At 35.7% G+C, this 16047-nt stretch overlaps 1 protein-coding gene across 1 annotated transcript in view; it reads right to left on the bottom strand.

The window, feature by feature from the left end:
* Positions 1–16047, bottom strand: part of CFAP54 (cilia and flagella associated protein 54) — a 112620-nt gene that overhangs the window by 35425 nt on the left and 61148 nt on the right. The window contains exons 36-48 of the mRNA XM_049792263.1: positions 14837–15018; positions 13911–14138; positions 13481–13704; positions 13248–13383; positions 11471–11585; positions 10297–10449; positions 9575–9772; positions 8585–8672; positions 7931–8137; positions 6286–6352; positions 3918–4100; positions 1670–1756; positions 515–637 (exon numbers count right to left, since the gene is read on the bottom strand). Of these exons, the coding sequence (XP_049648220.1) occupies positions 515–637; positions 1670–1756; positions 3918–4100; positions 6286–6352; positions 7931–8137; positions 8585–8672; positions 9575–9772; positions 10297–10449; positions 11471–11585; positions 13248–13383; positions 13481–13704; positions 13911–14138; positions 14837–15018 (1991 nt within the window). The remainder of the gene's footprint in view (positions 1–514; positions 638–1669; positions 1757–3917; positions 4101–6285; positions 6353–7930; positions 8138–8584; positions 8673–9574; positions 9773–10296; positions 10450–11470; positions 11586–13247; positions 13384–13480; positions 13705–13910; positions 14139–14836; positions 15019–16047) is intronic.

Here is a 16047-nt window from a genome sequence, read left to right as displayed (position 1 = left end):
TGACCTGCTGCGATGTCAGTATTAAGGCTCTGAGGGCACCAATAGCTCTTACTGCCCAGCATCTCCTGGGGCTCTCCGCAGGCTGCCCAGGTCCCAGGACCCCACGTCAGCCCCCCGGGACCGTCAGTCCCTGCCCCAGTGATGCCACAGCAGGGTTGGTCTCCAGCTCCCCCTCAGCTACCCTGCTCCTGGGCGCTTTTTTTTGCCATTAATGGGGCAAGAACTCTATCTATATTTTTTATGTCTACATATGAAATCACTCATTATTTTTCCAGCAGTATATTTGCATCACTTACTGTATAAAACAGACAGCATGCAGGTTTCAAAGTTTATTTTTGTTCCTGCTGTTCAGTGAGAGAAATTAATGTCATTCAATGCCTACTATTTGACCTGCCTATTGAAAGAAATTTGGAATTTTTTAGGAATATGTAATAACCTGCAGATGTGGAGTATGTGCGGCTTCATAAAGAGAACTGAGTGTTACATTTTGATGTTATACTTTAATGCTGTTTACCTTCATTTGTTCAATTTTTCTGTATCCTGCAGGTATTTTCCATGGAATTCTCTCTCCACAGTTAAGCAAAGCCAGTTCATGAAAGGCCTCCGTAAAAAATCCTATATCTGTAAGTACTTTAACCTGTGAAAAAAATAACAGCCTTTGATGTAAATAATTTTCAGTTATTCTTTCTGCTCAAAATAAAATGTATTCAAAGGTAGTTTTCAAGTGGATTTGGCTACTGAGTAGTAGTACATTGATGGAGAATGTTCTTCAATGGAAAGAAATCTTTGACGTTGTATAGTAAATAAGTGAAATCTCAAAGATGGGTCTTTCACTTTGAGAAACAAAAGTGAAAAAAAAAAAAAAAACAAAAAGGTATTCTTCAAAAACTTGCTCCTGACAAAGGAAAAGAACTTAATTCATCTGGCTAGAGCTTTGAGCGTCAGTACAAGATCAGCCTCTTATCAAAATCTGTTTCATAGATTTTATTCATCTTAGTCTTGCAGTAGTCAGCTACTCTCCCTAACCCATACCAGCGTTTCCTGAAAATACCTAAAATCAATAATACTTTGACTCTTACTTCAAGTTAGATTCCTTTTAAAAAAAGGGATTAAAACAACCAAAACAAAATCAACAAGCAAACATGAGTGAAATGACAAAAGTCTGTTCCCAGAAGTCTGACAGCCTAGTTCCACCATGATATTGATAAATCCAGAAGTGAACATTGTAGACAAAAAGTCATTTATGTTTTGCACTTAAGAAAACATTTAAAAGAACGGTGGAACAAGATAAAAAAATACCAAGTAAAAAGTTTGGATCTGAGAGGAAAAATCTTATGATGGTATCGTTAAGGAGGATGGTCATTAAATGGAGAATAGGAACTAAGGATGAAAGTACTTAACAGTCTCCGTAGGACATGAACCGTAAAACTGTATAACTAACTCTACATCCTACTAAAATTGAGAACATAAATAAAAATTGCATTTAGAAAGTAGTCCTATTCTACAGTCTATTGTGCTAAGAAACACTAAGCAACAGCTGGACTTTAAAGCATTACTTTTCATAGTAGTCATATATGAGGAAATATTAAATTTACTACATTAAACAAAGAAATGAAATGCTTATTTGAAATACAATGTGCTATCATAAAAAGAAAGTTTGTTTGATTACCTTGAAGATTCTTCCTTCAATACACTTAGCTGGGTCCTTACAAATCTCAGAAACAATGTATTGGTATAATGTGAACAATGGTAAAATCTGTAGGAAAATATAAGGTCATCTAGTTATAAAAGTCATAAAGGGTACAATTATAGAAATGTACACTGCAATTATGTATCACAAATATATAGATAATATAGGAGTACTGCTTTCACTGCCGCATACCACCACTACTTCTCTTACGCTCTATGAAGGACAAATGTGTTGAAAAGTTCTTCAGCTAGCTAAAGCTAGCCCCTTATACTATCTTGTATGTGATTCACAATGCAGAAACTGAAGTTTCCCCAGATTATTCCCTGTTTTCAAGATGGGGTTTTCTACTATACTATTAGTGAGTAAACCTACTGGAAATATATGCATATAAGGACTTTCTAAAACTGTCTGCATTTTGATGCTATAATTTTTTTCAGTATAAGTAACAGAATAATAGAATTCTGTAAGCTTTATAACATAAACACAATGAAATCCTGCAACTAAGTGAACCAGTTGTAAAATAAACTGGATGGTGATGAGGCTTATGGACAAATTTATTTGCATTCATTTCAAATTGAAAGTTTTTGTAGGGGCAACTAACAAAAAACATTTTAAAACTGAGTTCTAGTAAAGTATACAAACACTGTATTTATTATTACATAATATTTCAGAAAAAGCAGATTCTTTCATAACAGATGTATTTGTTTATTGAAAATAAAAGAACTTCCAAAATTTAATTACTGCTCAGCTTTTACGTTTTTCTTCACTTTAAAATGTCCCCGAGCTTGGAAAACGTTAACAGCATTGTTACTTTTTTGTCAAAAGCACTTTTAGTTTTCATAAAGTAGCTTAATATTTCTGAATTTGGATTAAAAATGCTCAAGGCAAATGTTTTGATTGTACCCATACACTTTCCAGCTGATATTTGAGGTAGTTCAACAGAATTAGTCTTTGAAGTTTTATTCTGAATAAAACTTGATTCTTGATGTGTTTTGATTTAAGTGTCAAATCAACTTAGTGCCCACCATCCAAAACATTCCCACACATTAAGCATTCAGTGGAAATGAAGCTCTCATCCTGCTGAAACTGCAATTGCTTTGACCGTGATCTATGACCTGGATCTATATTCTGCTAGTACAAGTGTAGAAAGAATCAAAAACGTGCACGGCCATGTGAAGCAAGCAGTAAAATTAAGTGTCCCTGCCTCCAGGAAACTGCTCCTTGATCTCACTTGATCTCCCATAGCGAGGGCAGTCAGACAAAGCTCAACAACAAAGTGAACTCCAGTAACGCAGGATGGTGGGAAGAAGCAACAACAGGCGCTAAGACAGACACTTAGCCTGAAGGTCCAGAAGAAATCAATGCAACGAATGGCTCGCTGAAAAAAAAAAAGGGTGTAATCCTCCTCTCTAACTCCTCTTCCATCTCTACCCCGACCTTTTCTCACTCCCCTGCCGCCAGCCACATGGATCTTTTCCCCTCCCTTGCACTGGCTCTGCCACTCGCAGGACTTTTCAGTAAGTTGATTCAACTCATTAAAGCAAGAGAAAACAATCTACTTTTTCTGCTAGGGAGTTTTCTGTCATGCTGAGAGTTGATTTATAGAGGTATACGATAATTGCCTGACATGTAAATCTGTTAGAGCATACAGGCCCAAACAGGAACAGAGGTAGAATTGCACCTTTTTCAGTACTAGTAAGCAATTCAATCTATTTATTCTAATGTACAGCACTGCACCTTTGAAAGAAGTTCTGTTAAAGTGGAAGTGGTCAGTCATTAAATGGAGGAAATAAGCACATCATCAACATAAGAGGGAAGCTCTAAAAACACTCCATACAGAAGAATAAGAGAGTGTGAGAAGGAGAAGGGCAGAAGGGACTTTTATTTACTGAATGTGGAAGTAAAATTATTGAAAGCATTCTGGACATACCGCATTTAAAGTAATTCTCAGTACAGTATATTTCAAACTCTATATAACAAGAAATTTCCTCTAAAATGCCTAAGCTAAGTGGACCGTGTATTGTCGTCATCCTGAATAAACAAGTATCCTCTATATTCTAAAAACTGTAGGCAGCAAATTAGACCTTGCCTCTATCGCAGTGCCACAGAACCTAACCATACAGGTATTTTGCTAGAGCTTCTGAGGTATCTCCTAAGTACAGTCACACACGCAAAAAAGGACTCAATGTCTTAAAATTAATTTCCAGAGTACAAAAATAATACTTACTATTAAATTTTGTTTTGCACAATGTAGTTCAAACATAAGAAAATTCAGACTTGCAACTACAGTAGAGATATCAGCTCTGTAGCGATCAGAGAACAAGTCAATACCAGGAATAAGCATATTTGTTTCATATTGTGCAAAGTCACAGTCAGATGTCGGATGTGGAAGAGAAACTCTAAACAGGGTCTGAAAGTAAAAATAATGAACTACTTGTGAAAAGAAGTATAGGCATTAGTGAAACACTATAATAAACTTCAACCCTTGAGACTCAAATGACTTCATAAATGAAAATGTCTTAAGTATCCATTTTTTTCCAGATAAACCCATGAAAAATCTGTTTTAGAAAAAATGCTTCAGGTGTGAACTTGAAGGAGGAAAAAAGAACAGGCTGTAAATAGTCAAAGGACAGTATTTCATAGAACAAGAAAGAGAAAAACTAATCTAGGTATAGAAAAATAATCATGAAAGATTCCTCAGCAAATACTCCCCAGATAATGAAAAATCTTCCTAAAGAGCAAATAGCGTTTCTCTCAGATTCCAAGTCAAAGCATCCCAAAGAAATCTCCGGAAGCACTGGGAAAAAACCTAATAAATCACTAGGGGTTCTCACAAAGATTTCTTGGATAATTCTTAGGATAAGCCTCTGATCAGCAGACAGAAAGAACTTGATAATTTATTCAAACATTTCCATAGTCAAGGAAAATGCATAGGAAAGATTTGAGATGATTCTGGGGGTGTGTTCAAACATTTCTTTACCAGTCTGAAGATGTTTCATGGAAAATGCCTTCCATAAGAAGAAAAATCTTTTTATTTTCCCCACAAGCTACGAAAGCTACTTTGATTTTACTTAGCAAGTCCTTGCCCCATCATCACCTCAGCCATTGTTTCTGGGAGAATTGCTGACTTTAAGGCCAGTTAAAAACCAGTTTCACCCTAGTTACACCTTTAACTAGGTCAGCTAGTGCAGGTTAAATCATATAACTTAAAACTGATGTGAACTTTAAGGAAGTAACTTAAATGTTCCTCCTTTGAAAAGGGAGGAGTGCTAACATGGTCTCTGATGTTGGATATTCCTTCCCAATTGTGTTTATCTTGCTGTAATTAGCAATGATATGCTAGAGAAATATGCATTTACATACTCAGATCTGAGATATTAACAAGCCTACAGCCTATACCAGAGGTGGAATTTAAATAAGGTTAGAAAAGCTTTCCAAATCAAGGAAAAAATTATGGGCTTGAACTTCGCAAGATACAGTGACAGTAATTGATTATATTTTTCAAGACACTCACCCTGCAAGCTGCTCCTATCCCAATTAATATCAGACCCACTTCAGCCCAGTCACAATTATTTCTACCATTATACAACTGGAGCAAATGCTTACTACTATTTCTGTCAAAAGGAGAAATCAAAATTGTTCAGCTTTGTACCACCAGCAATTACAGTGCTAGAAGCTAGTGAAAATTCTCCTTTACCTTTAATTCTTCAACTTGTTCTCCCTTTGCTGAACTTAACGAGGGTTTAAACGTAGCCTAGCACAGGTCACACAGTCACAACCATGGCTGGCACAAGATGTCAGAAAGTGGCATTGGTTTGTTTTGGAAGAAGCCAGCTAACTTCCTGACTCTGCGCTTGGATTAGCAAGCGTTGACCCCAGTGGAGTAGGACTGCCAGAACACTTGCAGTTCTTTTTCCTGTATCACTTTTGTTACTGGTATCTTAAAACTTCCTTTTAAAAGAAGTAAACTTAAACCCTTTTTTCCTCTATAGCTGGTTTCTGAAAGTTTGCAAACTTAATTTTAATGATCTTATTTTCTTTGTAAATGAAACTGAATCATTTTGACTATCCTCTATTTTTAGAGCAAACTTCCTACAGAGCTGAGATTTTTAGAATTACAAACCAGTATCTTTCAATGCTAAAAAAGATTAAAAAAACTTCTTTTTCTGAAGAGTCTGTTCTCCTGGTTGAAAATTTATGACAATCTGTGAAGACTCTGTACAGATCTGAGCGGGAGCACTCTGCTATTGTTGATGCCATCCAGCTCTTCCTAAGCAGAACACTTCAAGAGAAGAAAAATGTATTTGACTGCCAAATATTTTAGCCATCTTCACTTTTCAGTATTTCATTATTTCTCTGCGACACTAGCCTCTTATTGAAGTGATAATTTTTAGGCTATAACACAGGAATAATGTTAAAAAACAGAGAATAAAAACATCTAATCTCATGTGCATAAATTGTCAATTACCTCTGATCTCCAGTTTTCCTTTAGAATCAAAATGAAAAGAGAAATATTTTAATAGAGGGTTATTGAGATTTAAGTTTTAGAAGCAATTTGTCAACTTCACAAATTCTAACTGAATTTGTATTCTTACCTTAAAAAGTATAGCAGAAAAATAGCAGTATTTAGTTCTTAATCTCATCTTTGATGTTGTTATATACCTAAAGTACAACAAATAATAAGAAATAGGAATGTGCCCATCAATACAAATTATTCAAACTCTTTTTTTTTATTTAGTATAATAATGATACTAACATAATCTAGATGTTTTCCATATTGGAAAACAGCTGCCTGTTCTGTAGATAGGTGCTCAGCCATGCCATGCAAAGAAAGAAGCATTTGACCAAAGACAGACCTAGACAAAGGGAGTTGTCTACATTGTCTTTAAAGTAAAGGGAGAGAAACAGGCAATCGAAATGCAAAACTCATCTCAGAACAAACTAGAAAGATAAAGCAGGTCAAGCAACTCACACCTTAAAATTGGATTTCCTTCCATAAAGGAAGCCTAAGATAACTACACCTGTGGACTTTCACATGGTAGGTGTCTAGATTGATTAAATGAATCCCACATAGTACTTCATCAGAGCTTTAAACCATCCGGGTAAGCAGGGTACTCATCTGATCTACAACATTAGAAATCTTTAATACAATATTAGAATCCTAATCTGCATTTTACAGCCTGAGACTAAATTGCTCTAGAAAGAGCAACTCAAAGGAAAGATGTTTAAGAGCCCAAGTCAGGTCTGACTAGAAAAAGATCTGCCTGAGGGAGAAGCCAAGAGGAGAGCTCCCTCCAGCTCCCTGTCAGGATTTGGAATGGACATATTAACAGTAAAGAAACAGTACACAGTGCAGCAAATATGTGCCATAAGCCCCTGTAAAAGCAGCTACGGGTTGGGTCTTGCCTAATGGGACCCAAGACTGCACCACAGCTCAGAATTGGAAGAGCTGTGGTTTAGCATCGACTTAAACTCAACTCCTTTTCCTCTTGGGTGCTCATTCTGAATGTGGCAATGCCATTTCATCCTGAAATACCCATGCTAATACTTTCAAAGCTACCCTGGTTTACAGATATTTTACAGTGCTATTAATACGACCTGCTTCTCAGGTAAGACACGTTACTCAGATGAAGCTCTGCCCTTTCATGGGTATAATGCTTCTAAGGTCATTTAGAGCTGGTTTAGATATTTCTAAATTTCATATTTTGTACATTTTTATATTGTACAATACATTGAGAAACAGCTCAGAATTACATCCATAGTGTTTTACCAGCAGTCAAGGAGTACTGGACAGAAATATTTATTGATGCTAGACTTTAATACAGTAATTCAAATTTCATTTAGTTGTAATTCACCAGAAAATGAGTACTTTAGGCAGTAAATCTGCCCTCAAGATACATTAATATTTAATATGTGCAATGACTTGGGAGATGTGATATTTCAATTGAAAATCAATATGACCATAAAATCCTTGCGCTTATGACTTTTTATCATTTTATTTCAATGATCTCTCCATATAATATACAGCTGCAATTATGATCAAAGATGAGCACTCAAGAAAAGGGAACAAACAATATTCTCCAAAAGACCAACTTTCTTCCTGAAAGAAAAAACTCCTCTGATGAGGCTTTTTTATAGCAACTCCTTAGTGGTTTTACTTTAGTTTCAAGTTGCTTACTGTCCTGGATGAGCAATTTGTTTAAAATATGAAAGAAGAACATATATAGATAAAATACTTACTGAGCTATCTTAGCCACTAAGACAGCTGCATGTAAACATCCCCAAACTCCAACCTGGGAAAGAAATTTCTGACTAATATCAGTTGATCTTCCAACTGCAAAACAGTCTGTAGCATTTTTTAGAAAACCTAACTCTTGCCAGTTGTTAAGAGCATCAGCAATGTTGAGTGTTTCATCAAGGGCTTGACACCAATATTTAAAAGCAGCTCTGTAACACATAAAAAACGTTCTCATCATATTGCTGACATTTTCCAAAGTGGAAGACTCACTTCCTTTTACCTTTATTGCATGAGATATAAGAAATTCTGATTAGGTCAAAAACTGAATTACAGTTTCTACAATACAAAAAGATACCATTCCTGGTCAACAGACTTACTGGGACTTACACTAAAATTCAATTGTCAAGCAATAGATATTACTTTTTAAAAACACATAGAGATGCTTAATTAATTTGCTTAATTGCAATTAGCTAGCTAAGAAAAATAAACAATTTCCAGAACAAAAGCCTCTGAAAATATAGCTAATAGTGAGTTAGATGAAAGAAGTTACACGGACTTGAGGAAAGCACAAGAACTTACAAGACAGGTGAAGGGTTTATGAATGCCAATTAAAAAATAATGTAACAATGCTCTTTTTTAATCTAGTAACTATATACCTTTTGTTTCCAGTGTAAAAGTGAAGATTTCCAAGTTCATGTAGAGCCTGAACTTTGAGGTCTCTCTGGTTGTTTATTTCAAGGATTCCTGTTATTTATTTTTTAATCAATTAGAAAAAAATATAGTCACATCATTAAATCAGTCACTGAATCGTGAACAAATTTTGTGTGAGAAGTAGACATGCATTCACATGTAATTCAATGCATGAATATTTTTGAAAGATTTATTAGGCTTGTATATTTTACCTTCAAATATAAAATTTCTTATTTCTACTAACTTTAAAAACTAGAGTAAGATGTATTTATGGACCTGTTTACCTAAACTTCTGTATTTTTGTTTTTTTCAGACCTGTCAAATTTCTTCCTCTTCAAGAGATAAACTGGGAAGCATGCCACTGGCCCTGCTAAACAACACTGCCTGCATACAGCACAGCAGCCCTATCCCTGGCTCATTTCTGGATCCCTTCTAATAAAACCACTTAAGGCATCTGTTGACCTGCTACACTTCACCTATTTTGTCATACGGCAAAACCAGGTAGTAGCGCTGAGCTCTAACTGTATGAGTAAAGCCCTACTAGAATGTAAGATGTAAGCCAAGCAACCAGGTCTCATATTCAAATACACAGAATCCAAATGGTCTGTTTGGCAGGAAAAAAAAAAAAAACAAAAAACACACTATCATGGAATTAAAATTAATCCGCTAAACATTACACTGCAGATTTTTAATTTGGGATTCATCAGTATAACACCACTGAAGTAATGCTTTTTCATAAGATGACATAACTGTAGAGGTTATGAACCAACTAGTGGCTTTTTTTAGGATTTTCTGAATCAATAGAAAAAAGGTTATGTATTTCTGGAAACCAGTTTTCAAACAGTTACTGCTGTCTGACAGAGGAAAATAACACTGGAATAAACAAATATGAACACAGATAGGTAGAATGATATTACATCTTAGCTATAAATGGAAATTTATGGAAAAAAAATTACCAATTGTTTGTTCATAGGAAGAGATAATTACTGAAAGCTGTGACTGTGGTATGGGTTTACTCTCAACCATACAGGAGAAATTAAATCTTTCTTGAGAAAGGTCACGCGGTGTTGGTAGAAATATCAGTTCATCTCCCACATTAAATTCCAGCCTTCTATTTGAAGAGATATGACTGCTGATTGCTCTTCCAGCATTTTCTAGACCAGAAAAGTGATTTATAGGATCAGTTTGGAAAAGTATTACACTATTTCCAGCACCACAAATATTTCCACACCACATTACTCGAACAAATAATACAACTCCTGTGTACTCTATTTTTATCTGGTTTCCTATGCTAAGATTGTCTGGGTGTCTCCGAATTAAACTCATTGGACATAACTCATTGGTCAGTGCAACCAAATGAAAATATGTGCTCTGTTAGAGGAAATGAACTTGGGAAGATCTGCCAGTCAGTCCTCTGACAGAGGTTTGGCTGCAGAGAGACAAGTGACACAGCTGCATGACAAAAAAATTTACCATCCAACTGTGAGACACAAATCATAGAAAATCAGGCTTAGAGCTTGTGCTTACAGAACGTCATATGTAACTTTATATTCTATGGTTTTTCTAATTGTCAATAACAACTAAAACTTGAATTAAAAAAATCTATTCTTTTCACTCTTTACTATTTTAACTGCATATGCACTTTATTAAGTGAGAAACACTACAATAAATAACTCACCTTGCGTGTGTGCAAGAAATAATGAAAGCAGTTTTCTGCTGTGTCTCAGTGCTCTGCTGTGATATTTAGATTTTTGTAGAGTTTCTCTAAAACATTTCAGTGTATCATTCACATCAAGAGGTACATGAACTAGGGCTTTTGCTTGACCGTGATCTAAAAGAAATTAATAATTATGGAAACAATTTTGCATTACATAAATACATATTTTTAGTAAATCACCCTGCAAAACATATATTTAAACAGTTCCACAACTTCAAAACTAAAATATATTAACATAATTGTCACTTTTGTTTCCTGTTGGATTATGAATTAGAGCAAATTAACCACCAGGAACACTTCTGAGCATTTACATCTTTTTCAGTGTTACCTTTTAGTTGTCATGTGACATCTGTCTTCCCTGAATTCCATCTGCCCTGGGCATGCCTCAGCTCAGCTCTCTGCTCTGAATTCTGGTGTCTGAAGTCTGGAAACAGATCTTTTACTACAACTGCCGATCCTATTTACTACAATTACCATAGTTTCTGCGGACTAAACCTCTGAGTTGGCATGCTCTCTCCACTGAATGCATAATATTACCTGCTCTCCTTACATACAGCATTATTTATTGTTTAATGACTTTCTTCAGCCGAATTCAACACAAAGCCTTGTGTGCAATGCATTGACATATCTGTGATAGGAGGAGCTATGCTTTACAAACTTCCATTAATGACTATAACATTTTAATCCTGACTGAAAAGAACAACTGGGGGTAAAAGAGGTGTTTTGTCATCTTATAGCTCACTTCAGTTTTTCTATTGATTCTATGGTTAACAGTGCATGCTCACATTAACTTCTGGGTATATTGCTGAATATCCAGCAATACTGATGGAAAACTGGGCCAAGACCACCAAGCTCATTCAACATACTGTAGGTCATCTGGCATCTGGATGACAACTGCTTTTCTCTGCTTTTAGATACAGTCTGAATATATTTGGAAAGGTCTTGACAACGTTACTACCCATCCAAAATATCAAGAATAATAATCTGAAGACAAAATTGAGTTTATATTAGAAGAAACAGATTGTAGGAGCAGTGGAAGACCTACAATAAGGAGGAAAAAAGAAATATCCCAGTATGAAAAAAAGGAAAGGGTTTGGGAGAAAAGAGAACTCATGAAATTGAACTGTGCTCTGACCTGTGTAATCATTTTTCATCTCGGGATGGAAAAAGCATCCAGGAAAAATCCGTTCACTAGCAGAACGGGCAACAGGCAGCTGTAATTTCTGCCCTACGTAGTTTCTGCAACTCATCTAAAAAGCAAGTTTTGTTTCATAATAATTGAATAATATTCAGAAAAATCAATGTTTGGTGCTTAAAGTTAAGTGTATCTAAATATGCAGTCATATGACAAAATAAAAGAGGACTAATTTACAAAGACACCAATGACCCATAACTAGGTACCCTTGTCAGTAAGAGGTGAAACATTCACAACAGCTAAATATTGGATATAAGTGTTCAGATGTTAATGAAGTAAACTTGTATCTTATTTGGTGTTTGCCATAATCACGAGCAACTCTATGTTCAGCAAATATTTCACATTTTTTTTGCGTGGAGAAATGCATACTTGCAAAGAACCTGTCAGTATAAGTATGCCTGAAGAGCACACTGCCTGTAAAGCACAATGTAATGCTGCATAGGGATATACAAAACAGCTCTATGCAGATAACGGCAGCAGTCTAACCCTGTCAGAGAAGCAAACTTCCAGACTTCTATAAAGGGCTAATCCAGCACAGACATTTTATTTTGCTAGTGTAGCTACATCACTTCAGAAGCAAAAGAACCGATTCAGAGCTAGTTCTACACTCTGAATGGCACTGCATTGTGAAATGCAGCCATACCCTCCAAATTTCTAACTTGACTATGTCTTTTTTGAACGATCCTTATTACTACTGACTAACATTAGTCTTTATATGCCGCAAGTTGTCCTTCAAAACTATGATTAATTGTCCACATTGCTCAGATTACAGCAGTATGCGATGGTTTGCCTCACTGCCCTTTTTTTAGACGAAGGACTCTGTTCTCGAGGGCAGAGCCCGAAAGAAGTCAGCAGGGAACAGCCTTACAGGGAGACCAGACGGAGCGCCTCAGCCGCCCTTCGGAAGCCAGGGGTGCCTTCCGAGTCCCTGCCAGCCCTGGGCAGCAGTGTGCTGTCTCCAGGCCAGGCAGTGGCTCCCACATTTGTGTTCAGAACAAACTTGTCTGGAATTCCAAATCCCAATTTCCCCCCTGCTCCTTCAAGTCCTGTGTTTATACTAGTAATAGAAACATATTAAGAATATCAACCATGCGATTGACTTTAGCAAAACTCCTCAGAAATAAACCTTAGGTTAAAAAAAAGGAGAATCCTAATTTTTAATAGCTAATTCCATGAAAAATTTCCAAGTGGCAATGTCAGTTTACTAAATACATAGAGCCATGGCTTTTAACGAGGAACTTTTTTTTTGGTGGTGATCAAGTTTTTCAAGTTTTTTATTGGTATTGTCACTGCTCAGGTTAACTCAGTTTGATTAATTTTGGTCATTAGAAGCAGCGTTCCAATGCAGAAACAAAGCAATCTCTTTGTATTTAACTTTAATTAATCACAAAGACTGCACAATATCCAAATAAATGTTTTCAGGTTAAAAGAGCGGCATGAAGAACTAACATGAAATTAGATTTAGGCTCATAATATGGAATGGGTACATTATGCATGGAAGAAATGTTCTCTGGGTCATCGAGTCCAGATCTCTGCTGCTGCTGGAATCACGTCATATAAGCCTTTTCATGCAATTCAATCAATTATGTCCATTAATTTATTATAATTTACTATTTGTGAACATTATGAAAAAAATATTAATCTAATCAGTGAAAGTACTTCTCCGTATTTAGTTCACATTAAGAGTCAGTGCCCAAAATAGAAATCTGTGGTTCACCTTATGTGCATTATCAGACAGATATTTTATGAAATGAGATTCATGGCTGGCTGGGCCACTGAATTGCTGTATCCTTTCCAGCAGCTGCCTCTGAGCATACACCAGCAGCGGACTCACTTGTTCTGTGTATCTCTCACTGAAAAAAAGCAAAGTATAGTAATTAAGCAAAATAACAGTATATTTAACTACATAGTGTCGCTTTTTATTTTTTTATTAGAGCTGGTGTAACTTACTGTGTAAATATGTTAAATTGTACAGCTATGTGTACCAGTGCTTCCCACTTCTTCATTTGATATAACAATTCTATTGTTTTAAGAATCAGATTACATATCCATTTCAAGTCAACCACGTTCACGTCATCCAGGGGAGACTGCGGATGGAGACTAGAACCACCATTCTCATCCATAATACCTCCTAAACAACTGGGAATGCAGAAGTCTCCTTCAGGATCCACAATCTACAGTGAAGAAACATTATTCTACCTGTTATTTTCAAACTTTTTTTAGGACAAATCAAATTATAAAGATTAGAAAATACTGTAATCCTCTAAAAACTTGTTAGAGACAATAACTTGGAGGTAACAGAATATAATGCAGGAGAAAGAAAACTCTACTGAAGATGTGATAATAAAGAGTATACTGTCTTAATAAAAATAATTTTTACCTTAAGAGACCCGCTTGCTTGTAGTTCAGTTATCATATCAATGATCATGTCTGATGCCAAATAAAAAGGCAACCAGATGGTGTTCCTAAGAAAATCCCTGGTAATGGGAAGTGCATCCTTATGGAAATGTGAATGGTTAGCAATCAACTGTAATTCTTGAGTATAGTTCCAAAGTTCTCGACAAGCATTTTGAAGCAACGTCCAGTGGCCACCACGGTGAGCAAGAACCTATTCATATCATTCAAAATATAATTACACTTTGGAAATAAAGAAATTAAAAGCTTCCTTCTTTTATTGCAAAGCTTGGGTATAAGTAATCTTTCAAAATTGAAGTCTATGGATCATCCTTAATACCAAATCATTCAATATTTCAATTTATATAAAGTATTATAGAACCTTAATGTGGAAATTTTCATAGAAGCACTAATTTATAATTGAATTTAATTGTTGCTTTTGGTGTGAGAATAAGAAATAAAAATTAATTCACACCACCTATACATGTGTTTTTACTTGGTTTTAGAAGGGTTTATGGGAGGAGTAGTCAGTCTGCATTTCCATTCAATCACTGGTCCTTCTGTTTACACTACTGAGCCATTCACTAAGACCTGTAAAGGGAAAGGTAAGTCTGCAAGTATTTTCAGAAAGATTTAACAAACATGAGAAGGAAAGTTACAAAGACTAAATGAAAAATAAAAAATTTATAAAAATTATTATGTTTGATAGAAAGATGCATTATGATAGGTGATATGTCTGACATTTCATACACTGCACTTGGATATTTCGCGGAAGATGGGAAATCATTGCTTTCTCCCCACTGAAATTTTTATGAAGTTTCTGAAGTGTGGGTCTTTTAAATGTAGAAAGTAGTAAGTATTGTAATGCAATGCTTAGTAATAAATAAAATGTTTAATAAGAAAGTATCTTACCACCGCTCTTCTTAAATGCAAAAAGATTTTTGTAAAATGCTGCAATAAAATGGTGTTTGGCAGAAACTGGTTGTATTCTTTGGGGGAATAAGAGACTGATATTTCTGTATCATTTGTCATTTGAGTTTGAGGAGTATCTGTTCCACCGAGTTTAATGCTCTGCTCAGAAGATTTCTCTGTGCCTGAAGACAAGAAGTTCATTGGTTATAAATGAGTTAAAGTTCTCAAAAAAAAAAAAATAATAATAAAAAAATATTATCAGCCAGCTAGGATTTTCCTGTGGCAGCTAAACACTTAAATGTTAGGAAATGCCAATGCGAAGGTTATCATATTTATAAGGTTATGATATTTAAAATATAAGATGCTTTTACTTTAGCACCGGGAGAAGCAAGGATAAAAAAAGTTTGAGCAAAATAATAATGTGTACCAAACAGTTTTCAGCCTCAAAGCCAAAACACAACCCTCATAGATGTTAAGTTTTAGGGAGAAATCACTGTGTGGCAAGCTCCTAAGAACCTTTCTGAAACTGAGGCCTCTTAAAAGGAGAAGTTAGGAAGAAGGGAAGATTTCTGATAAATTCTGTGCTATGTGTAGAATTGCTGCATTATTTTATTCAATATCAAATATCCTCCAAGGCGAAACACAAAGGTTCATGGTAGTGGGATACAGTAATATCTAAGCTATAGGTTTCAGGCAGAAACTAATTTCAAGCTAAACAGTATCTGAACTCTATGGCAAGCTGCACACTTCATGAAATTCTTTCATTCAGAATTGCTGCAAAGGCTAGGAGGTAGTAAACAGGATTTTCATTAGTTTTCAGCAACTTTCAGTGACTCAGTTCTCAGTGACTTGTAAGTATCAAGACAAATGAGTATAACTAAAAGTAGGCTGTTGCAAAGAGAACCAGTGAATTCAACTGCTTGTTTTTGTCACACCTCCCTGGAAAAGGCAAAAAGAATGGTTAATTCCTACCTAAGGAAGTCCTACACAGAATGATAGGAGAATTTCGCTCTCTACAGCTGTGGCAAGAATGTGTTCCCTCAAGCGCTACTTGAAAGGCCAGGCTTGTGATTTCTTCTTGAACTTATGGTGGCTAGGAGGACTGCTTTCCATTGGCTTGTATGTTATCACCAACATCTGAGGTAATCAAAGTCCTATATTTCACAGTTACCTACAGAGAAGAGTCTTTTGGCTCCTGTTGAAACCTCCAA

This window comes from Accipiter gentilis, chromosome 34 (assembly GCF_929443795.1).
Source record: "Accipiter gentilis chromosome 34, bAccGen1.1, whole genome shotgun sequence".
Taxonomy (NCBI): domain Eukaryota; kingdom Metazoa; phylum Chordata; class Aves; order Accipitriformes; family Accipitridae; genus Astur; species Astur gentilis.
The sequence above is the reverse complement of the archived record's forward strand: the minus strand, read 5'-3'. Positions and strand labels throughout refer to the sequence as shown.